The 24,444-nt window shown below is 40.6% G+C and overlaps 1 protein-coding gene across 4 annotated transcripts; it reads left to right on the top strand.

Moving 5' to 3' along the window:
* Window positions 1-2: 2 nt before the first annotated feature.
* On the top strand, window positions 3-12,515 carry alkal1 (ALK and LTK ligand 1). Of its 4 annotated transcripts, XR_002473527.3 has the most exons (7): window positions 4-1,178; window positions 1,876-2,160; window positions 2,302-2,329; window positions 5,529-5,582; window positions 8,234-8,314; window positions 10,326-10,399; window positions 11,994-12,515. XR_002473527.3 is itself a non-coding variant. In XM_090235197.1 (6 exons), the coding sequence occupies exons 2-5, from the start codon at window positions 1,887-1,889 to the stop codon at window positions 10,388-10,390; spliced, it is 477 nt and encodes a 158-aa protein (XP_090091323.1). In that variant the 5' UTR covers window positions 427-1,178; window positions 1,876-1,886; the 3' UTR covers window positions 10,391-10,399; window positions 11,994-12,515. The 4 variants fall into 4 exon arrangements, 3 of the variants coding, with proteins under 3 accessions (XP_090091325.1, XP_090091323.1, XP_090091324.1); XM_090235197.1 differs by lacking the exon at window positions 2,302-2,329 and having other exon boundaries at window positions 427-1,178; window positions 8,231-8,314; XM_090235198.1 differs by lacking the exon at window positions 2,302-2,329 and having other exon boundaries at window positions 444-1,178.
* Window positions 12,516-24,444: the final 11,929 nt, after the last annotated feature.

The following is a 24,444-nucleotide window of genomic DNA, read 5'->3' as shown; positions in this document are numbered from 1 at the left end:
AAGCTCAACATCAGCATCATGATCCGCATAATGGCCCTAGTAGTGCATGATATTTTGAGAGGATCAGATTTGAATGGATATGATGTGAAAGACAGTTTGCATTTTGATGTCTGTATGCCATATTTCAACTGATGCCCTGTGCTGATGCATGATTCATAGATATAGCCCTATATATTCCTAGTATTATGGATTGCTTTCCATTGCAATGTAATTTACACCCAGTCACAACTATGACTCATAAGCCTATACATTGGATCAATGCAAAGCCATACATGAGAGATGAAGGTATAGCACTATCAAATATGTCACTATCATAACACCGAGGGAGAACATAAATATTAGGCTATCACATAGTTTACATTTTCCTGACAGCATATCATGACACGCATGTGTACAAAAATCACTCAATAAATATTCGATTCGTCATCATTACTCCATTTGGGCCTACTCTGTAACAAATTCATAAAAATAGGCGACATGTATCAACACTCTCTTAATTGTCCAAGACCACCAAACCACCTGATTTTCTTACTTTAAAAACAGTTAGAAGAAAAAAATGAGATCTTGAACTCAAGTGCTCGAAACAGTCCGAGGGCTGTTCTTGAAAGCGCATTCTCTGCTGCGCTTAGGCAGTCACAAGACTTGGACATCCATGAACAAAAACAAAGACACTACAATTAGCCGACATAGGTCAGGGTCAAGCCCATATGCCACTAAACAACTCTGCATTGAACAGGTCTTGCAATTTTGGAAACTTATTTCACCCGCCGTTGCGCGCTTCGGATGATATTTTCCCCAATGGAAATCTCAGCATTAATCCTTCCCATCCAAACTTGACATTGCAACATTGTTTTACCTAAGCAGGAATAAGAAGTGAAGTGGTGTTCTTAGCCCACTTTCAGTGATGGGTTTGGACGTAAAGGAGGGGCGCATGCCAAAGGTAGCGACCACCATGGAATAAATTAAACCAAAGATATCAACAGTTGCCTTCCACCCACTCGAAATCGATTGTATTAGAACCTCGCTGAACGTATAAAACGGGACGTATGATTTCAAGACCGGCTGCAGACAACGGAATCTTCGCTCAATAAGCTACACAACCGACAACGCCTAGAGAGATTTGATACAGACAACTCGTGTCCACTTTTCAGGACATAAGGATCCTTTAGTAACTTAAAGTAAGTTTGACTTTGTTATCCAAGTAAGTTTGAGATAGATTTCTATGTCCATGTTATTCATTTGCTTTGTATAAGTAGACTACTGTCATCATCACTTGACAGTTACTATTCATCAAAGGGCAATGGAATTACGCAGAGACTCAGATTTTTTCACTTTAAAATGTATGCCAAGAGAGTTGTATGGAATGCTAAACTTTGAATTTTTTGTTTGGTATACATTTAAAAGTGAAAAATCTTGAGTTTTAGCATAATTCCATTATCATGGAATTGCCCCAAAGCAAATGTTCTCACACCTGTTTGAATTGAAGACACCACACCTTGTTTTATTATATTAGATCAATATATCAGCATTACTGTGGCTTTGTATAGTAGTATGACAAACACCATGTTGAGGAATTTGCAATTGTTTTGTTGGCTACATTTTTATTCCCTCTAAATTAGATTATTCGAAGTAACAAAATATCTTACTCATAGTTGCATTTATTACCCTAATGTCATTCAGAGTATATGTTCACTTGTATGCTTCATTTAATAGACTACTTCTCACTGTTTCCACCACTATTAATGTTATGCCCATCCTTTTGGGGGTGATAGAAGTATGCAGTCACTTTGCACTTACTCACACCTTGTGATTGGACACCATTTGTTTCTTTCCAGCACTGTATCTAACTTGATTTGTGTTTGCTCGTTTACCCAGTCAGAAAAGCCATGCAGGCAGAAAGGAAATGGCACATACTTTTGAGTATAATCCTTATGCTGATCACCTCGAGCCAGTGCATGGACAGCAAGGAAGTGAAGCAGAAAGGGAGAAGGACCCTGCTGGACCTTATTTTACAGGTTATCGGAGACAGCCAATCAGGGGACAAGCCTTCAGTCTCCAGGCGCTATAACAGTGGCCTCTTCCCTACAGCCCAAGAGATGAGGTTCTCCTCTGGAGAAAAGCCTTTATATGTTCCTAGGCTGGATAACAGTAGACCCATAGGTAAGCTGATAAGATTTATTTTTAGGCCATGATGAAACTGTAATCCCTATTTCACTGGGGTGTGACAGCTGCCTCTGGTCTGTATCAATATGTCTGCTACTGTTGCCTTTTGTTCATGATTACTTGTCCTTTTCCATGTAGGAAATGGCACACTTTATGATTTGAAGAGGTGAGAGTTGTCAATAAATTATGACTATTTTACAAACAAACAATTTTTTACAAATGCAATCGATGCTAGTATGCTTCACTATTTGGGGATGTGACAATATCAGCAATTGATTCAACAGGCTCTACATTACAATTCATTATCTGTATTTCTGTCTCTGATGTGATAGTCTATGAATTGTGAATCTATATTGCAGTTCCCTATTGGCACCCTGAAAGAGCCACAATCCATCCTCTCACTTGGCTAGTGAGGTATCGTATCACCGCATCATAACAAAAGATTATCAATGGCATCACCAACCAAGTTGCCCAGGGGCGGAGGCTCATTAGCATACTAAACTTGTGAATGATTCATTCAGTTCAGGACACATTGCGGAATCTCAAACCACGAATGATCCGCCTCCTCCAGCTTCTTGGACAGCCAGTGGTGAGCGTCACAGGGATGCATCACAGGTGATGTGAGACCAGGACACTCACGTGGCACACAGTTTAGTCAGCTGTGATCACACAGCCATTTTCACCACATTCACTGACTTCATTTCACGTGTAAGATGGAAAGACTATGTTAATGTGAAAGCCTTTTTTTGCTCAAGTGGAACAATAGAATCCATGTGATTTGTGTTGGGCTTTTGGAATGTGGTCAGAAGTACTGAACGGGAAGTCTTTCATACATTTAGAGCCAATTGATTCAATTTGTCATTCTGTGCCTGGTAGAAGCATTACTCATTGCCTTTGAAAGAAATGTGCACGGCTTTGATATATCTTTGAAGTCATTGTGAGTGGAAGGGTGGTGTTACAGTGCCTTTTAAGACATTACAAAATAGCATATGCTAACTGAAACTGAGCCATACGAGTAATTCCTTCATACTAATCTGTGCAATTGGGTGAGCAATGCTACACATTCCCTCAGACTGTCTGTTACCATCCAAAATATTTTTTATTTTTTTTATTTTTGGAAATGCCTAGTTAATATTCCGGTCAAATGTCGTGTCGAGGGTTAGTCAGAGGCTTTATTGGGACATCCCCGCCCAATGTTGTCAAAGCAGCGTCACAGACCAACTGTGTAACAGGCAAGAGAACTACACAGGCTGCTGGCCAGACAGAGAGTACCTTGTGAGGAAGTCAAAAGGCTGCACATTAGCAAGTGGTGCGTGCGCCATTCCTTAAGACCCACAGTCACACTAGATTGTCCATGTTTTGCACGCAAGGAAGGAAAGGGAAATACCTCCTGCACACAGTTTCCGTTCTCTTTGCCAAGGTGCACTAGGTATCTCTATTTCCTGACCATCAGGTAATTCAGACATCTCCAGCATCTCCAAGGCAATATTATTGGACTTAGGCAATAAGTTTGATGTCCTACCGGTTAGTGTTAGCATTTACCGGCCATTTGAACACTTACACAACTCACATCTGATCTGGATTGGAGCCAGGTTAAGGTTTCAGGACCCTTATTCCCCTTACGTAAAGACCGATAGCCTGTTCATCTTTTTATATTGGAGTGATGAGTCGTTGTTTTCCATAGTGCCCAGTGGTATGTCGGGACTTCAAACGCATTGCCTAAGCTTACTGTAGTGGTTCGCAATTGAACCGATCATCTTCTGTGATTTCTGCATCAGAGAGTACTGTTCATTCCTCAGTCCAGTCTGGTAAAATTAGCACAGCAACTAGCTGCACGGAATTATTCTTATGACATTGATAAGCATTAGAACTGCCGGGCTATAATCTCTTTGCACTGTTAGCCTGAATGCGTCTGACACCTGTGTGCTTTGCATGTTTGTAGAGAGGATGGGCTTGGCTGAGCTACAGAATGTGTGCAATGAGCCTCCAAGCCTGTTGGCTTGTCTTCAGTTGTGAGGAAATCGGTGTATGGGCAATTCCACGGTAACAGAATGACGCTGAGGCTCCAATATTCAGTTTAAAATGTACGCCAAACAAAAACCATTGCTTGCAAAGTTAAACAAACCACCTATGCACAAGGACTGCTTCTAACCATTTCCACTGAACATTTTACAAAAACACATTTATTCAAAGAAAAGTACAGATGTAAAGCATTGCACAGTGGAATTCAGTATAGCAGAGTAGAAAATGGTTCATTTCAGTACAGTAAAGAACAGAAGGGGACAACAGAGGTCAGTACAGTACAATACAGTAAATTACACTGCACTCTACTATAGTGTCCTCTACTGTGCTGTACTAAACTCTACTGTACAGTGCTGCATTGTACTGACCTATACTCTACTTTTCTTCACTGTTCTGTGCTCTACTGTACTGTACTGAGACAGGTTAAAGAAGGATTTCTACGACCTTGAGACAATTGAGACATGGATTGTGTGTGTGTGCCATTCAGAGGGTGAATGGGCAAGACAAAAGTGCCTTTGAACGGGATATGGTAGTAGGTGCCAGGCGCACCGGTTTGTATCAAGAACTGCACTGTTGCTGGGTTTTTCACGCTCAACAGTTTCCTGTGTGTATCAACGATGGTCCACTACCCAAAGGACATCCAGCCAATTTGACACATTGGAGCATTGGAGTCAACATGGGCCAGCATCCCTGTGGAATGCTTTTGACACCTTGTATAGTCCATGCCCCGACGAATTAAGACTGTTCTGAGGGCAACTCAATATTAGGAAGGTGTTCCTAATGTTTGGTATACTCAGTGTAAATAAAAAATCTAATCAAAATACTTAAGAACTCATAGTTGTATTATTCCATCAGCTCTCATCCAAGCTAGAAAATGTATAGGCCTATTACTTCATATTATAAGCACAGGTGTGATGGGTCTTTGTTGGTATTTACATGGCCTTACTTTAAATGTTGTAATATTTAAACATGAACCTTTTAGTAATAGGTCATCTTAAAGCTGAAATCCATATAGGGGGAAACAGCACCACTATTCCCCCCTCTTGCGCCATTTTATTTTTGTTTTAGTTTTGTTGATGAAATGGAAGACAGGGGCGTCCGGCAGTGTGGTAAAAAAAAACTCATCATCATGTGGTCGGTGACACTTTGCTTCTTGAAAGTCCAATATCTTGGAAAACTTTATTGCTGACATGCAAAACATTTTGGGACTGTATCAACAGTGGGACTGGCGGAGAAAAGAAGAACAAAAAGACATCAAACTTGTGTCTGAGTGGATTCTCCTTTTAATGCTAAGAGGTTTCACAGATGGGTTACTTTTATTTTCTTCTTCTTCTTTTTTGTAGATATTGTCCCAAGAGATGTAAACCTGAAAGACAAGTTCATAAAGCATTTCACAGGTAAGAAAACTGATATAAAAAAAATGTTCCGTCAACATTCAATTTTGACCATTTGTTTCTGGATCAATCTCACCTTACATCTGTGGCCATGTGTTTCAAGCCTCTTCGAGTAGGAGTCTAGGATCAGGTCCCCTCTGTCCATGTACTGTCATTGGGATCTAAGAGGCCAAACTGATCCTAAATCGGCACTTCTACTCTGAGAGCCTTGATACATACAGCCCTGCACACATTAGACCAGCTACAAATATTATAAATCCATGTAGAGCTATTTAGTTTGGCAGGGGAAGACTCTCGGCTCTGTGAGCTGAATCCACATTACCCCTAATTTCTGAGTCCTACCTCCTTAATGCCTAATCAAGTAGCTTTCCAAAGTCCAATCATGGTGTCAGAGACCCTAATTCAATGTTATCCCTAGAACTATGTTATTGCCCGGGATGGGCCTCACAGATTTGCTGGAGAAAGTTGCCGTTAAATGAATTGTTGATGGCCATAGGGGAGAGAAGTGAGCACATTACTCCGACAGAAATAGCCAGGGTAAAGTTGAAGGCAACGTAATGTTAAGCGGATTATTTGTCGCAGGACCTCAAAACAGACTTCAGGAATTGGTGTGAAAATCTGTTATCCGGAGGCTCGCTAAAGGCCCAGAAGTACTTAGGAGTGATCATTAAGTCTATTGTCTGAGTCCTTTTAAGATGTCATGGACCAGTGGAGCAATGATTCTTGAGTCTGAGCAGAGCTAGGTTTAGATTTATTTGAACATCTTGGTATATCTGCAGAAACATACATAAAATGTGATGTAATACAATTTACAACATGAGTGAAATATATAATCAGCCTAACTAAACTCAGCAAAAAAAGAAACATTCCTTTTTCAGGACCCTGTCTTTCAAAGAAAATTCGTAAAAATCCAAATAACTTTACAGATCTTCATTGTAAAGTGTTTAAACACTGTTTCCCATGCTTTTTCAATGAACCATAAACAATTAATGAACATGCACCTGTGGAACGGTCGTTAAGACACTAAGAGCTTACAGACGGTATGCAATTAAGGTCACAGTTATGAAAACTTAGGAGACTAAAGAGGCCTTTCTACTGACTCTGAAAAACACCAAAATATAGATGCCCAGGGTCCCTGCTTATCTGCGTGAATGTGCCTTAGGCATGCTGCAAGGAGGCATGAGGATTGCAGATGTGGCCAGGACAATAAATTGCAATGTCCGTACTGTGAGATGCCTAAGAGAGCGCTACAGGGAGGCAGGACGGACAGCTGATCGTCCTCGCAGTGGCAGACCACGTGTAACAACACCTGCACAGGATTGGTACATCCGAACATCACACCTATGGGACAGGTACAGGATGGCAACAACTACCCGAGTTACACCAGGAACGCACAATCCCTCCATCAGTCCTCAGACTGTCCGCAATAGGCTGAGAGAGGCTGGACTGAGGGCTTGTAGGCCTGTTGTAAGGCAGGTCCTCACCAGACATTACAAGCAACAACGTCACCTATGGGCACAAACCCACGGTCGCTGGAACAGACAGGACTGGCAAAAAGTGCTCTTCACTGACGAGTCGCGGTTTTGTCACACCAGGGGTGATGGTCAGATTCGCGTTTATTGTGAAAGGAATGAGCGTCACACCCGGCCCCGGATCTCTGGAGCGGGGTCTTTTTGGAGGTGGAGGGTCCGTCATGGTCTGGGGCGGTGTGTCACTGCATCATCGGACTGAGCTTGTTGTCATTGCAGGCAATCTCAACGCTGTGCGTTACAGGGAAGACATCCTCCTCCCTCATGTGGTACCCTTCCTGCAGGCTCATCCTGACAAGACCCTCCAGCATGACAATGCCACCAGCCATACTGCTTGTTCTGTGTGTGATTTCCTGCAAGACAGGAATGTCAGTGCTCTGTCATGGCCAGCGAAGAACCCGGATCTCAATCCCATTGATCACGTCTGGGACCTGTTGGATCGGAGGGTGAGGGCTAGGGCCATTCCCCCCAGAAATGTCCGGGAACTTGCAGATGCCTTGGTGGAAGAGTGGGGTAACATCTCACAGCAAGAACTGGCAAATCTGGTGCAGTCCATGAAGAGGAGATGCACTGTAGTACTTAATGCAGCTGGTGGCCACACCAGATACTGACTGTTACTTTTAATTTTGACCCCCACTCCTTTGTTCAGGGACACATTATACATTTTTTGTTAGTCACATGTCTGTGGAATTTGTTCAGTTTATGTCTCAGTTATTTAATCTAGTTATGTTCATACAAATATTTACACGTTAAGTTTGCTGAAAATAAACGCAGTTGACAGTGAGAGGATGTTTCTTTTATATGGACAGTGCATCATAAATAACTCCTAAACAACAAATTGGCATACCCCTAAATCGGTAAATATGCATATCAATGTAGTTAGTGAGAGAGAGCTTCGTTTGTAATTAGCATAGTTGGAGCTCTGCCTTGGTGAAAAAAGGATATCTTGACTGCTAGATAATGCTTTGCATGCTTGTCCAAAAATATTGTTTTTCTTTTGATGATGTTGCTAATAGAAAATTAACTTCAGTTCTGTTAATAAAATGTAAAAAAATGAAGAAATTAAATGGAACACATTCATTTTTTTTTGTTTGTTCCCTGATAAGAACCTTTCTTTTTAAGCAGGACCAGTCAAGTTCTCATCGGAATGTAGAACACATTTTCATCGACTCTATCACAACACAAGGGATTGTTCAAAACCAGCATGTATGTATTCATTTTTAATATCATAATACTGTGTGTATCTATATTTGTGATCAGTAAGGTTGGGTTTCTGATAGTCATATATACCATGTTTCTGGCTGCCTTACGACACTTTATTGTAGCCTGGTCCCAGATCTGTTTGAGCTAGAACCCAAATACTCATTATGACTGAATTGAATGCCTTGGTGACATAACATGGTGTCTTGCTCTAACGTTAGCCAAACTCTCTTCGATGACCTCACATTCACCGTTTTTTTACACAAACTGAACAATAGATTCACTTGTCTTTGAACAGAAGCAATAAGTGGACACTTGAATCAAAGCCTATAACATGTCAGTGTTCCACAGCATGTGCCATTATATAAATATCAATTTAGCGGATCTACTGAACAATCATGTTGTCATTGTAGTTTTCTTGGAAAAGGGACAGATGACATCAGACAGTAAGTAGCGAATAGCCTCCGATAGTATGTTCCCAGATTGTATGTTAGTTTCTCAGATGGCTGCCTGAACTGAACTGTCTGAGCAGCAGCCCTGCCACCATTGTGGACCAGTGAATTAGAGCATTGAGTTTTGCTCTCTTCTTTTTTGTTTTTGTCAATAAAGCAAACCACAACAGCCTCGTAGACTACTGAAACTCAGTTTAGTGAAACACTGGTCGTCCGTTACAGTGTGTTGGCTTTGCTCACCAACAACCCCTTTCCTATTGAAAAAAAGACACAAGTATCATAGAAGACCCTCTCTCTTTAGCCTCCCTATTCCCCTGGTCTCCAGGGTGGTGCTTAGGCCAGGGAGGGAGAAATTGTGAAATACTCTCTCTTGGATGATTTTAAAACGTTGACTGGCTAGACTTGAATGTCCTTCTGATTTTTAAAATGGCATGTTTTTGTTGTTGCATATATTCGGAACAGCTGTAAAAACATATTATATTCAAATGAAGATAAAACAGTATTGTCGCATAGGCTGGTCTCGTGGTTAATGCTACCACCTCTGGCACACATGTCGACTGTGTATGCTGGGATTCAAATCCCGACCCCCACCGCACACTTCTACTCTCTGAACTCCAGGCGGTGCTATGGTCAAATGACATGGAAATATAGCTCTTTGGCCACGCACACCAGTGGTGGGTTTGGCATTGAAAAAAGGAAGCATATACAGAAAAGTACCTCATACCTATGGTTAAAAAAAGTAGTGGCGCATCTTTGATGATATGGGGCTATTTTGCTTCCACTGGTCCTGTAACCCTTTTTAAGTTCAACAGCATTATGAACTTTACCAAGTGCCAGGACATTTTAGCCAACAACCTGGTTGACTCTGCCAGGAGGTTGACACTTGTCCGCAAGTGGATCTTCTAGCAAGACAGTAACCCCAAGCACAAAATCCACAAAGAAATGGTTAATTGACAACTAAATCAACATTTTGCAATGGCCATCTCAGTTGACCCTGGTTTGATTCCAGGATGTATCACAACCGGCCATGATTGGGAGTCCCATAGGGCGGCGCACAATTGGCCCAGCGTCGTTAGGGTTTGGCCGGGGTAGGCCGTCATTGTAAATAACAATTTTGTTCTTAACTGACTTGCCTAGTTAAATAAAGGTGAAATAAAATGAATTAATTAAAGTCTCTGGATTTGAAACCCATTGAAAACTTGTGGTTTGAATCGAGGAGGGCCGTCCATAAGCGCAGACGAAGGACATCAAGAATCTTGAAAGATTCTGTATGGAGGAATGGTCTAAGATCACCTCCCAATGTCTTCTCCACTCTTTTTTTAAGGTTCAGTGTTGTTTTCCTTGCAAGGATAGAGTGCTGGAGTACTGAAACCGGGTGGCAATAATTTTGAACCCCTTTTGGGGATTTTTTTAATTGAATTGTAAAAAATAAAAATATTTCTCTGAGCAATTGTATTAGTATAAATTAATATAATTTCCCCATTACTTTGAGCATACAATATAGCTCAGTATTTGTATTATTTTATTTTTTAAAGTGATTAACTGTTTTCTTTATCATTTTACAGACTACAAAAGATGTGCAAGATTGCTAACACGGCTAGCAATGAGTCCACTCTGCACACAATTGTAGACATTGCATGTGAGTATACTTTCTTTTTAGGCGTTAAACTGTCACAGGGGTTAGATTTGCATATTTAGGCTTTATGTTGATTAGTACACTTGGTCGAGCATTGTATGACTCCTTGTTCGACAAGTAATGATACATATAAATGATTGACATTATCTTATTTATATTGTGAATATTTAACTGTAAAGATTGACAAGGAGCAATCCGGTAATATTTTCCTCGTAACTAAAAGGTTTCCAAACGGGTTCTGTAGCTGTCCACTTAGAAGAAGAACCCTTTTTGGTTCTAGATACACACACACAACAAAAAGGTGCTATGTATTGAAAATACATGTGTAGTGTGGATGGAGATTCACATGCTGTACAGCTCCACCAGAGTATAGTTGTTATTTGTGATACTAATCACAGGAAGAGAGAGAGCTATGTTGTTGCTGTGTCAACATTATTCTAATTTGTGTCTAACATCTGCAAGTGATCTGTAAGGCTTGGAAAAAAAAAACTCATGTTCACATAATCAGATCCATGTGTTGCCGGAGTTTCTGTCCGACATTCATATATTCTTAAAGATAATGCTATTGGACCCCTTTGTCATTCCAATGGTATTCCATCGAATAAGAGGTCCTAATGTAATATACGTTCGGCAAAATACATTTATGCTTGATTATTTATAGTCTGGCTTATTCTTTTGGAAAACTCAAAAAAGATGAGAGCAAGTATTTGTCGAGCTGAAATCATTTTACGTTGAAGGTCATGACAAAGTTACATGTGAGCGATTAAGTTAGGGCCCGCGTATGTACAATGAGCATTGCCTAGATTTTAAAAAAGTTCAACCGTAAAAAGAGGATAATTTTGAAACGCGACCAAGTGTCTTAACAAGCTGTCAGTCACACAATGTAAGCTACTCACCACTTGGTCAGACAATGATAAAGGAAGGACCTGGTTGTCTTGGTCCAGCTAATATGCTAGATCGTCATTGTGGTTAAGTTGATAACCCTTTGTTACACTTGTCTATTGCCTCCACCTGACGAGGCTGACGACAGCAGGGATGAGGATATCTGTGGCCTACATTTGTGGTCAGGCTCACTTAGAACTGACTCCATGTCAGTTGATGGAATTTAACGGCCTTTAAATGGTCTAACATGAATGAAGCACCCATTACAAGCACCACTTTAGTTGGAGTGTCATTGGAATTCATTTGATTGGAAAATTGAGGGGGCTGGCACATTAGCAGTTTTTCCCTCTCTCCAGTCATTCAGAGAATGTGTTCTAGTCAGAACCATAATGAGAGGACTACTGCCACTGGGGTGTCATGAGGGACTTATTAGGTGAATCATCGATTGATTCATCCAGCTCTTTAGGAAATAAGTCATGAAGTGCCCTTTAACATTTAGTCCCTAATAAGGAAATACGGAAGGGCAGCTCAAACTGTTCATATTCTACCTCATTTAAAAAAAAAAAAAAACTATTATTTATATATATATATATATATATATATATATATATATATATATATGTTGCCTATTTTAGAAACTGAGAATGTAAAGAATTTAAAATTACATTCGAAAAATATGTAAATGTTTGTAATTTGATTTTGCTGTGTGTTTCAGGTTCAAAATATTGAGAGGGGTCTATGTTTTGCCAAGGAAGTGCCTTCAATTTGCAGCAGTCACATTAAGAACATAGTATTGTAATTGTTTATAGTATTTTTATTTTTGTTGTTGATACTGTATATGAAAATGTTGACAGATTTGATTGGTTTTATGAAATAGATTAGCATTTTATTTTCATGTATCATGTATTTTTAAGAAAACCTTAATTTAATATTGAATGCACCTATTTATTGAAATGTATATAATTATTCACAATAATTCTGAAATATTCAATTATTTTTCTTAAAGTTCTCATCTGATGAAGTGTGTGAATTCATCTCACTAAATATTATTTGCTTTGTCAATATTACATTTTTGAGACGGTCCCACCATGGTCGTTTCTATATGTCTTTCACTGTCATTGTCTACATTGCATTTAATTTGGCACTTGAACGATTTCACACAATGAAAACATATTGAAGGATGACGATGGTAATAATGCACTGCAGTACTGAACAATAAAAAAATATTCAAGCACAGCATATTTGCAATTATTATAGAAGAGCATGTTGAGGGAACCATTTCTGAGGTTTCTGCTGTTAGGACACTCAATAAGGAAGCTGCAAGCAGGGCTGTATCCCAAATGACATCCTATTCCCTATAGTCTACTACTTTTGACCAGAACACCATGGGCCCTGGTCAAAAGTAGTGCACGACAAAGGAAAATGTCTACCAATTGGATGATACACCATAATCCAAACATCCGCATGTGACAGACACACACACAACTATATTTCACTCAAGAGTATGCTGTCGGGAAGACCATGAGGATTGAGAAAAGCAATCGTTCAGAGGGTTATTCCAATTCCGTCTGCACCTCATAACCCCTACAATTTCGGAAAAACAACACAAGTTTTAGGGAAAAGAGTGCATGCAAAATCCTTTCCTCAATGTCTTAGCAAAGCCTATATTGAATTTCCCAATCTGTAGCTGACTGGGTTTCAAAATCGCTGGCAAACTAAATTTGTCCCTTGAGAACCCAAACGCATTCCAATCTTGGACTGTTGGACAACAGAAAGTGAAGCAATTCAAACTCGACAAAACCAAATGGACTGGAAAAGAGTCTCCTTTTTGATCCTGTTCTGTTTCAAATTGTAGGGTTCTTGACAGAATTGTTTACTTGGTCTTTGGGCCAGGATGCATCTGACCTTTATTTGAACGTGCCTTTCACATTGACCCTCATGCACCTGGTATTAAACGTCCAGTGATATGTCTGGCAGTTACAATAACTTAACAAGTGAGATCGGTGAACAACAACAAAAATGTTTTATATTATTATGGCTCAGGGATCCATGAGTTCAGTTATCGGTAGAAAGATGGAACACCCCTCCCTTTTGGTGCATTGTGGACAATGACATGATCGCTGGTATAACATGCTCTTGCAGTTGCCTGCTCAGACATCACAAGAACATTAGAAAGAACATTAGTGTTTATTTTCTGGTGTTATCCAGGATGTGGCCTCTGTAAAGGTCCTAAATGTTGGTATTGTCATTTAGGACTCTTGCACAAGAACGACAAAACAACAACAAATGAAAGGAATAGCTAGAGACTTTAGCAATTGAAGAAAAAAGAAGCTGAGACTTGTTGTCATTGGAATTTTGAATATAAATACATCTAGAAATTAAAGGGACATTGCACCCCAAAACCAAGTTTGTCTGGTATTGCCGAGAAATGAAAACATATTTATAGCATCTATAACAGGAATGTCCTTACAAAATAAACAGTATGATAACTTTTTTATATATTCCTATTGCTATCTTCTCCTATCGTCTCGTTCAGACACGCCTGGGGAATAGTTGATCGTCCATTGTTTTTATTAACGCTACAGCATACAATTACATTCTAGATGATTCTGTACTTCCAACTTTGTGGCAACAGTTTGAGGAAGTCCATACAGAAATTGTTTGTCGAGATCGGTATGGAAGAACTTGACTGTTTTAGCAGAAAAGGGGGGACCAACTCCTTATTAATGCCCATGATTTTGGAATGAGATGTTCGACTAGCAGGTGTCCACATACTTTTGGTCATGTAGTGTATTAAAAGCTATCTATGAAAAGCTGATAACGAACACGCACATGTAACATGTTCGGCTCCTTGATGCTCACAAGCTACACAAATCATTAGAGGGTAAAGGGTTCTTCTACATAAAGATCATAGGAAATCCCAAGACATAGTGTCTATTGTAATGTAATAAGCTCACATAGTTGCTGTCACAAACTCCAAATTCCACACAATTGGATTTTCATTTCTCAGTGAGCAAATCATTTCTCAACTTACAGGATTCATACTTAATTTGTTTGCTCTGGCCGACCTTATTTTGTTATCAACATTTGTCAATAAAACACATGAATGCAACTGTTTATGTCAAATCGTTTTGTGTTCTACTTGTAGCCCTGGTTGTCCTGAAAAGAAAATGGTTGAATACTTAATTGTGAGGCTAAATATAAGGGCTAGACATGCAGATAAATGGAAGTCAGACACATGAAAAGCCAATTTTTGCTAGGAATCTCGGGACCGATAGGATTAAACAAACATTTACTTGGCCAAAGATTACAACACTACAGTTCTCACGCCAGCATGTCTCTATAGACTGTTTATAATGATTCGGAACATCAGCTGGAGCATCTTAACCAAGACTAATCACTAGGCTCTCTTATGAGCAATCTCCCCTTTTTCACTATTAGATAAAGAGATATCAAACCTCTCCATCAATGACAGACGTGAAAAGAAGCCATTCTTCCACTTCATCGTAGTTTCACAACAATGAATGTGTCATCATCATGTGATATAGCTCATGTTTCCCGACTGCGTTTACACCCCACTTTGAAAGCTGGCCTCCACTTCTACAGCTTTGAAAGTGGAGAACAATGCGACCACTGCAACTTAGATCTGAATGTAGCAATACTTTTAGGACCACATTTCATACAGACACATTTCCTGTTCTCCAGAAGCGTGGATCGTACAATATTTACAAGTCCATATAAAATGGATGTCATTTTCATTGGTCCTGAGGGCTCATAAGCCTCCGTCATACCGCTGCCTTTTCACAAATCACACCCCCATCACGAAACACACCGTCAATACACACTCTTTGGAAAGAAGGAGACAAAAAACAAACTACGGAAATTATGCTTCCACACGATTTATCATCAGAGCTCTTTATATATATATATTTTAATCATAAATGGCACTATCGATCATAATGATCTTTATATGGCTCCTCATCACTGTACCATGATTACCCGGGACAATTAACACAGGAGTGGTCTGGTGTTTTTTCCAACACTATAAAAGGATTAGGGTGCTATAAATAAGGGGTCCGTCCTCACGGGGGTAAGGTGGGGGATCCCTTTCTCAGCGGGTGGGTGGGCAGAGACACTGGATCCTTATATGAGGAGGATATCACATTTGGAGACAAACCGTGCAGATTAAGGAAAGAGACAGAAGATGCACTGGGGACGGAGTGTGGGAGGGCCCTAACACAATTACACACAACCCTACTGAATGCCCCAGCGCCTCTTCTAAGAGGCACTGAGATAAATAGAGCCAAAGCCAGGTCATTTCCCATACATCTGAAGAGCCAGAAGCAGCAGTCAGCTGAGAGACAGTGGCGGCATCCCAAATGATGCCCTATTCCCTACATGGAGCACTACTTTTGACCAGAGCCCTTATGGGTAGTGGTCAAAAGTAATGCACTATATAAGGAATAGGGTGCCATTTGGGACACATGCACAGACACAAGGCCCAATAGGTTTATGATGCTGCCTCAAAGTCTTTCTGATTCTATTTGTGATGGCTTTCCATTCAATTGGTCTGTATAGTACCCCAGCAATGGTATGGTCAGTAATGATATAGAATAGTAAAAACACACTTTATTAGTCCCTGCGAAGACAGAGATCATTTTTAAATTCTCAGCAGGGACTGATAAAGTCCTCTTCCTCTGGGTTGCAATTTTCAAGCCTGGTCTCATAGAATAGACATAGTAAATGTAAATCCGGGACATTCAAATTAGTATGATATGATATGCTACGGTTACTAAGACAGAAGGTTACTTAAGGCAAAAAGTAAAGTAGCATGGTTGGTCAGGGTGGATGGGTTGTCGTATAACACCAACGTCTAGCAACCCAAAGGTTGCTTGTTTAAATCTCATTAGGGACAACGTTAGCTAATTAGCAACTTTGCAATTACTTACAACTTTTAGCTACTTTATATCTTTATATTTATATCTAGCATGTTAGCTAACCCTTCACCTAACCCTTTAACCTAACTCCTAACCCTAAACTTAACCCTAACCCCCAACCCCTAGCTTAACATCAGCAACCTAGCTAACGTTAGCATTAGCCCACTAGCTTATGTTAGCCAAATTGGAAATTCATAACATATTGTATGAATTACAAATTCGTAACATTTCATACAAATTATAATTTGTAAAATATCATACGAAATTGATGATGGACATCCAGTTAATATCAGTTAATATCAGAATAATTGGGGTGTCACGAATTTAAATTTTTACTATGTTAGGTCTACCCCTGAGTCCAGGTTGCATTTTCTGTATCAAACCTATGGCAATGGTGATACAGAATGGAGAAACTGACACACCATATATTCTGTTAGAGATTTTGAATAACTCAAAACATGGCTCCATGTGACGTGCATTAGAAACCAGCCAAAATTATTTTTTTTGCATCAAAAGTAAACACTTTAATCCAATTAAATCATCCTTGTGTAAGCAAACTACCTTTATTTATAGCTAATGCTATAATTATGTAGATGGCTGCATGACATTCTCTTACTGAGGTGCCCACACACGTTTCTGTAATAGAGGGCTCTCGATTCATTTTGTGTGGCCTTATGATTAATTCATGGCTCTCGTATCTCGTTTTGTGAATGCACACATCCCTACATGACGATGACTAATACGTCAAGCATTATCAGTAGAACCTACATGAAATTCCTTGAGAAAGATTTGTAAACCTTGGTTCCTCACAGTCTTTGTTTTTTTCTAAAGGAGAGTGGAATACCTGTCACATTCTGACCTTAGTTCTTTTGTTATGTCTTTGTTTTAGTATGGTCAGGGGCGTGAGTTGGGTGGGTTGTCTATGTTCCTTTTTCTATGTTGTGTTTTGCGTTTGGCCTGGTATGGTTCTCAATCAGAGGCAGATGTCGTTAGTGGTCTCTGATTGAGAATCATACTTAGGTAGCCTTTTCCCACTTGTGTTTCGTGGGTGATTATTTTCTGTTATGTGTCTGTCACCTTTCAGAACTGTTTCGTTTCTCCTTTGTTATTTTGTTTAGTGTTCTCGGTTTAATAAATATATGATGAACACTTACCACGCTGCTCATTGGTCCTCCGATCCTTCCTACTACTACTCGTCAGGAAGAAACCCGTCACAGAATCACCCACCAACCAAGGACCAAGCAGTGTGGTAATGGGCAGCGGCCGAAATCGCAAGACTCCTGGACATGGGAGGAGATTTTGGACGGCAAGGGACCCTGGGCACAGGCTGGAGATTATCGCCGCCCCAAGGCAGAACTGGAGGCAGCGAAAGCCGAGAGGCGGTGGTATGACGAGGCAGCGCGGCTGGAAGCCCGAAAGGCAGTCCCAAAAAATGTATTGGGCGGAGGCACACGGGTAGTGTGGCTAAGTCAGGTAGGAGACCTGAGCCAACTCCCCGTGCTTACCGTGGAGAGAGGTGGACCAGGCAGGCACCGTGTTATGCCGTGGGGCGCACAGTGTTCCCGGTGCGCAGGTATAGCCTGGTGCTCTACATAGCAGCGCCTCGTATCGGCCTGGCTAGAGTGGGCATCGAGCCAGGTGCCATGAAGCCAGCTCAGCGCATCTGGTCTCCAGTGCGTCTCCTCGGGCCGGGGTACATGGCACCAGCCCTGCGCATGGTGTCCCCGGTTTGCCAGCACAGCCCAGTGTGGTCTATTCCACCTCGCTGCACTGGCCTGGCTACGGGGAGCATCCAGCCAGGTAGGGTTGTACAGACCTCCAGTGCGCCTTCACGTTCCGGTCTATCCGGTGCCTCCTCCACGCACCAGGCTGTCTCTCCTTCTCCTCCTTACAGGGGCTCCCGCTTGCTCAGCGCTGCCAGAGTCTCCCGTCTGTCCTGAGCTGCCAGAGTCTCCCGTCTGTCCTGAACTGCCAGGGTCTCCCGTCTGTCCAGCACTGCCAGAGTCTACCTCACGTCCAGCGCTGCCAGAGCCGCCTGTCTGTCCTGAGCTGCCAGAGCCGCCCGTCTGTCCTAAGCTGCCAGAGCCGCCAGTCTGTCCTGAGCTGCCAGAGCCGCCCGTCTGTCCTGAGTTGTTAGTTGTCTCTGATTGAGAATCATGCTTAGGTAGCCTTTTCCCACTTGTGTTTTGTGGGTGATTATTTTCTGTATGTCACCTTTCAGAACTGTTTCGTTTAGTTTCTCCTTTGTTATTTTGTTTAGTGTTCTCGGTTTAATAAATATATGATGAACACTTACCACGCTGCTCATTGGTCCACCGATCCTTCCTACTACTCCTCGTCAGAGGAGGAAGAAACCCGTCACAATACCACTCTACCTTTAGTATTGTTATGCTTTTTACGGATTGAACCCTGGTGCTTGTACAGTGCCTTCAGAAAGTATTCACACCCCTTGACTTTTTCCACATTTTGTTGTGTTACAGCTAGAATTTAAAATGGATTACAGTGAGATTTTGTGTCACTGGCCAACACACAATATCCCTTAATGTCAAAGTGGAATTATGAGATTTTTTGTTGTTGTTGTTGATTTTAACTAATTAATTAAAAATGAAAAGCTGAAATGTCTTGAGTCAATAAGTACTCAACCCCTTTGTTATTGCAAGCTTGAATAAGTTTGGGAGTAAAACAATGTCCTTAACAAGTCAAATAATAACTTGCATGGACTCACTCTGTGTGCAATAAGAATTTAACATGCTTTTTTAATGACTACCTCATCTCTGTACCCCACACATACCATGACAAAGTATTTCAGATTTTTTTTCTTCTTTATTTTTGCATATTTTTTATACTGAAAGTTATCAGATTTTCAACCAAAACCTGATATTAGATAAAGGGAACCTGAGTTCACAAATAACATAAAAATATAAATACTTATTTTATTTAACAAAGTTAGCCAAATGCTTCCTGTAGTTGATCAGTCTCTCACATCACTGTGGAAGAATTTTGGCTGACTCTTTCATGCAGAACTGCTTTAACTCGGCAACATTTGTGGGTTTTCAAGAATGAACTGCTCGTTTCAAGTCCTGCCACAACATCTCAATTGGGATTAGGTCTGGACTTTGACTAGGCCATTGCAAAACTTCAAGTTGTTTGCTTTTTTATAATTTTCATTTAGACTTGATTGTGTGTTTTGGATTACTGTCTTGTTGCATGACCCGGCTGCGTTTCAGCTTCAGTTCACAGACAGATGGCCTGACATTCTGCCGTAGAACTCTCTGACACAGAGCAGAATGCATGGTTCTTTCTATTAAGGCAAGTCGTCCAGGTCCTGAGGCAGCAAAGCATCCCCAAACCATCACACTAGCACCACCATGCTTGACCATTGGTATGAGGTTCTTACTGTGGAATGCAGCGTTTGGTTTTTGCCAGACATAATGTGACCCATCTTGTCCAAAACGTGGACTCAAGTTTGAAAAAAGCACCTGGAAGCACCTGGAAGATCATCAAGACTCTTGAAAGAATATTTTATGGACAGATGAGTCAAAAGCATAACTTTTAGGATGACATGGATCCCATTATTGATGGCGAAAACCAAACAGTGCATTCCACAGTTGGAACCTTTATACCAACGATCAAGCATGGTGGTGGTAGTGTGATGGTTTGGGGATGCTTTGCTTGCCATTGACATGGTGATCTGAGGCTTGTGTGCGTCTGCTCGACCATTGAAACCCATTTAATGAAACTCCCGACGAACAGTTCTTGTGCTGACGTTGCTTCCAGAGGCAGTTTGGAACGAGGTAGTGAGTGTTGCAACCGAGGACAGGCGATTTTTAAGCCCTACGCGCTTCAGCACTCTGCGGTCCCGTTCAGTGATTTTGTGTGGCCTACGCAACCCAGTCGTTCAGTCTTTTTGTTCTGTATCTACGGACACGACCCAGTCGTTCGTTCTAAATGTTCCATTGCCATACTGTCTGGCAACATTCTTAACCCTTGCTTGCTAGCTAGCCAACTACGGCTAATTTAAAGTCACATCAAAAACTGCAGCAAGAATAAAAGCAAAGTAGCTGCATTTGCATAAGCTGTTTTCTAATGACATCCATTTGGACACATCCATAACAATGAGCTAATGAGGCACGATTACGCCTGGCATAGAAAATGTGCTCATTCGTCAGGACACTGTTGTTCAGAGGAGCTAGCCAACAACACGGCTAAAACAATCACATCAAATTTAAGCTGGAAAGACTGCAAACTAGTGGTGGCTGCATCATGGGGATTTTTTTAGGATAAAAATAAATGTAATAGGCAAAATCCTAGAGAAATACTTGGTTCGGTCTGTGGGAGACAAATTCACCTGTCAGCAGGGCAATAACCACTAGAGTTGCTTACCAAGACGATATTGAATGGTCCTGATTGGCCTGGTTACAGTTTTGACTTAAATCGGCATGAGAATCTATGGCAAGACTTGAAAATTGCTGTCTAGCAATGATCAACAACCAACTTGACAAAGCTTGAAGAATTTAAATATTGTACAATCCAGGTGTGCACAGCTTTTAGACACTTACGCAGAAAGACTCATAGCTGTAATCGCTGATTATAACATGTATTGACTCAGGGGTTTGAATACTTACACTTCCAGTCAAAAGTTTTAGAACACCTACTCATTCAAGGGTTTTTCTTTATTTTGACTATTTGCTACATTGTAGAATAATAGTGAAGACATCACAACTATGAAATAACACATATGGAATCATGTAGTAACCAAAAAAGTGTTAAACAAATCCAAATATATTTTATATTTGAGATTCTTCAAAGTAGCCACCCTTTGTCTTGATGACAGCTTTGCACACTCTTGGCATTCTCTCAAACAGCTTCATGAGGTAGTCACCTGGAATGCATTTCAATTAAAAGGTGTGCCTTCTTAAAAGTGAATTATTCTTAATGCGTTTGAGCCAAACAGTTGTGTTGTGACAAGGTAGTGGGGGTATACAGAAGATAGCCCAATTTGGTAAAAGACCAAGTCCATATTATGTCAAGAACAGCTCAAATAAACAAAGAGAAATGACAGTCCATCATTACTTTAAGACATGAAGGTCTGTCAATACGGAAAATGTCAAGAGAACTTTGAACGTTTCTTCAAGTGCAGTCGCAAAAACCATCAATCGCTCTGATGAAACTGGCCCTCAAGAGGACCGCCACAGGAATGGAAGACCCAGAGTTACCTATGCTGCAGAGTATAAGTTCAGAAATTGCAGGCCAAATAAATGCTTCACAGAGTTCAAATCTCAACATCAACTGTTCAGAAGAGACTGCGTGAATCAGGCCTTCATGGTCGAATTGCTGCAAAGAAACCACTACTAAAGGACACCAATAAGAAGAAGAGACTTGCTTGGGCCAAGAAACACGAGCAATGGACATTAGACTGGTGTAGATATGTCCTTTGGTCTGGAGTCCAAGCTGGACATTTTTGGTTCCAACCGATGTGTCTTTGTGAGACACGATGTGGGTGAACGGATTATCTCCGCATGTGTATTTCCCACTGTAAAGCATGGAGGAGGAGGTGTGATGGTGTGGGGGTGCTTTGCTGCTGACACTTTCTGTGATTTATTTAGAATTAAAAAAAAACTTGAATGAGTATTGTATGTAAATGAGATATTTCTGTATTTCATTTTCAATAATTGTGCAAACATTTCAAAAAACATGTTTTCACTTTGTCATTATGGGGTATTGTGTGAAGATTGGTAAGAAAAATTATATTTAATCAGAATTCAGGCTGAAACACAACAAAATGTGGAATATGTCAAGGTTTATGAATAGTTTCTGAAGGCACTGTATACAGTGAGGCAAAACAAGTATTTAGTCAGCCACCAATTGTGCAAGTTCTCCCACTTAAAAAGATAACAAGTTCAAACAGGTGCCATTAATACAGGTAACGAGTGGAGGACAGAGGAGCCTCTTAAAGAAGAAGTTACAGGTCTGTGAGAGCCAGAAATCTTGCTTGTTTGTAGGTGACCAAATACTTATTCTCCACCATAATTTGCAAATAAATTCATAAAAAAATCACACAATGTGATTTTCTGGATTCTTTCTTTCTAATTTTGTCTGTCATAGTTGAAGTGTACCTATGATTAAAATTACAGGCCTCTCTCATCTTTTTAAGTGGGAAAACTTACACAATTGGTGGCTGACTAAATACTTTTTTGCCCCACTGTATATGTGCTGGCCAGGAGTTTTAACCACTCGACACGGCTCTGCACACAGTAGGTCTTTCTATATACCAGCTGTAAGTGACCAGAGAGGTAAAATCACTACATTTCAGAGAGTTAAAATCAGATACTTAATACTTTGACTGACATAGTCAAGAAATTCCTTCCTGTTCTACCCACTTCCATTACCAAGAGTGTTTTGGCCCGGTATTGACCCTTGCACTCAAAATGGCTACTCTGATAACACAACGGTCTGTTGGGTTCTTAAAGGACAGGAACCCAGGGATGCAGCATGATACAGTTGAAGTCGGAAGTTTTCATACACTTAGGTTGGAGTCATTAAAACTTGTTTTTCAACCACGCCACAAATTTCTTGTTAACAAACTATAGTTTTGGCAAGTCGGTTAGGACATCAACTTTGTGCATGACACAAGTCATTTTTCCAACAATTGTTTACAGACAGATTATTTCACATAATACTCACTGTACCACAATTCCAGTGGGTCAGAAGTTTACTTACACTAAGTTGACTGTGTCTTTAAACAACTTGGAAAATTCCAGAAAATGATGTCATGGCTTTAGAAGCTTCTGATAGGCTAATTGACATCATTTGAGTCAATTGGAGGTGTATCTGTGGATGTATTTCAAGGCCTACCTTCAAACTCATTGTCTCTTTGCTTGACATCACGGGAAAATCAAAAGAAATCAGCCAAGACCTCAGAAAAAACAATTGTAGACCTCCACAAGTCTGGTTCATCCTTGGTAGCAATTTCCAAACGCCTGAACGTACCACGTTCATATGTACAAACATTAGTACGCAAGTATAAACACCATGGGACCACGCCATTATCATACCACTCAGGAAGGAGAAGCGTTCTGTCTCCTAGAGATGAACGTACTTTGGTGTGAAAACTGCAAATGAATCCCACAACAACAGCAAAGGACCTTGTGGAGATGCTGGAGGAAACAGGTACAAAAGTATCTATATCCACAGTAAAACGAGTCCTATATCGACATAACCTGAAGGAGTGACTGGTGCACTTCACAAAAGATGGCAGCATGAGGGAGGAAAATTATGTGGATATATTGAAGCAACATCTCAAGATATCAGTCAGGAAGTTAAAGCTTGGTCGCAAATGGGTCTTCCAAATGGACAATGACCCCAAGCATACTTCCAAAGTTGTAGCAAAATGGCTGAAAGACAACAAAGTCAAGGTATTGGAGTGGCCGTCACAAAGCCCTGACCTCAAATCCTATAGAAAATTTGTGGGCAGAACTGAAAAAGCGTGTGCGAGCAAGGAGGCCTACAAACCTGACTCAGTTACTCCAGCTCTGTCAGGAGGAATGGGCCAAAATTCACCCAACTTATTGTGGGAAGGTTGTGGAAGGCTACCTGAAACATTTGACCCAAGTTAAACAATTTAAAGGCAAAGCTACCAAATACTAATTGAGTGTATGTAAACTTCTGACCCACTGGGAATGTGATGAAAGAAATAAAAGCTGAAATAAATCACTCTCTCTACTATTATTCTGACATTTCACATTCTTAAAATAAAGTGGTGATCCAAACTGACCTAAAACAGGGAATTGTTACTGGGATTAAATGTCAGGAATTGTGAAAAACTGAGTTTAAATGTATTCGGCTAAGGTGTATGTAAACTTCCGACTTGACTGTAGATATAAGTGGGTCTCACAGTAAATGAAGACGACATCGCTCTCTATCTCAGTGCCAGTTGCAGTGTCTTTGATCCTTGGTGCTTGAGGTGTTGGCATAGGGATCCTTCTTGCCACCCCCTCCCTGCCTGCATTACATCCCAGAACTATGAACCCTAAAACAAAAAAAAAAAGAGCAATGGATGATGTGATGCAATAAAAATGTATGTTATTTAAAGAAGAGAAATATATACATTTGAAGATAAATCACTTAATACAATTGACATGTTACTGTGAGAAACATTATTTGAAGGGATTGAAAATGTCAAAGAAATGCCAAAAATACAAAGTCATCACTCTCACATTTGCAATTCAA

This window comes from Oncorhynchus mykiss, chromosome 5, assembly GCF_057628025.1.
Source record: "Oncorhynchus mykiss isolate SJ-2025 chromosome 5, ASM5762802v1, whole genome shotgun sequence".
NCBI lineage: Eukaryota > Metazoa > Chordata > Actinopteri > Salmoniformes > Salmonidae > Oncorhynchus > Oncorhynchus mykiss.
The sequence above is the reverse complement of the archived record's forward strand: the minus strand, read 5'-3'. Positions and strand labels throughout refer to the sequence as shown.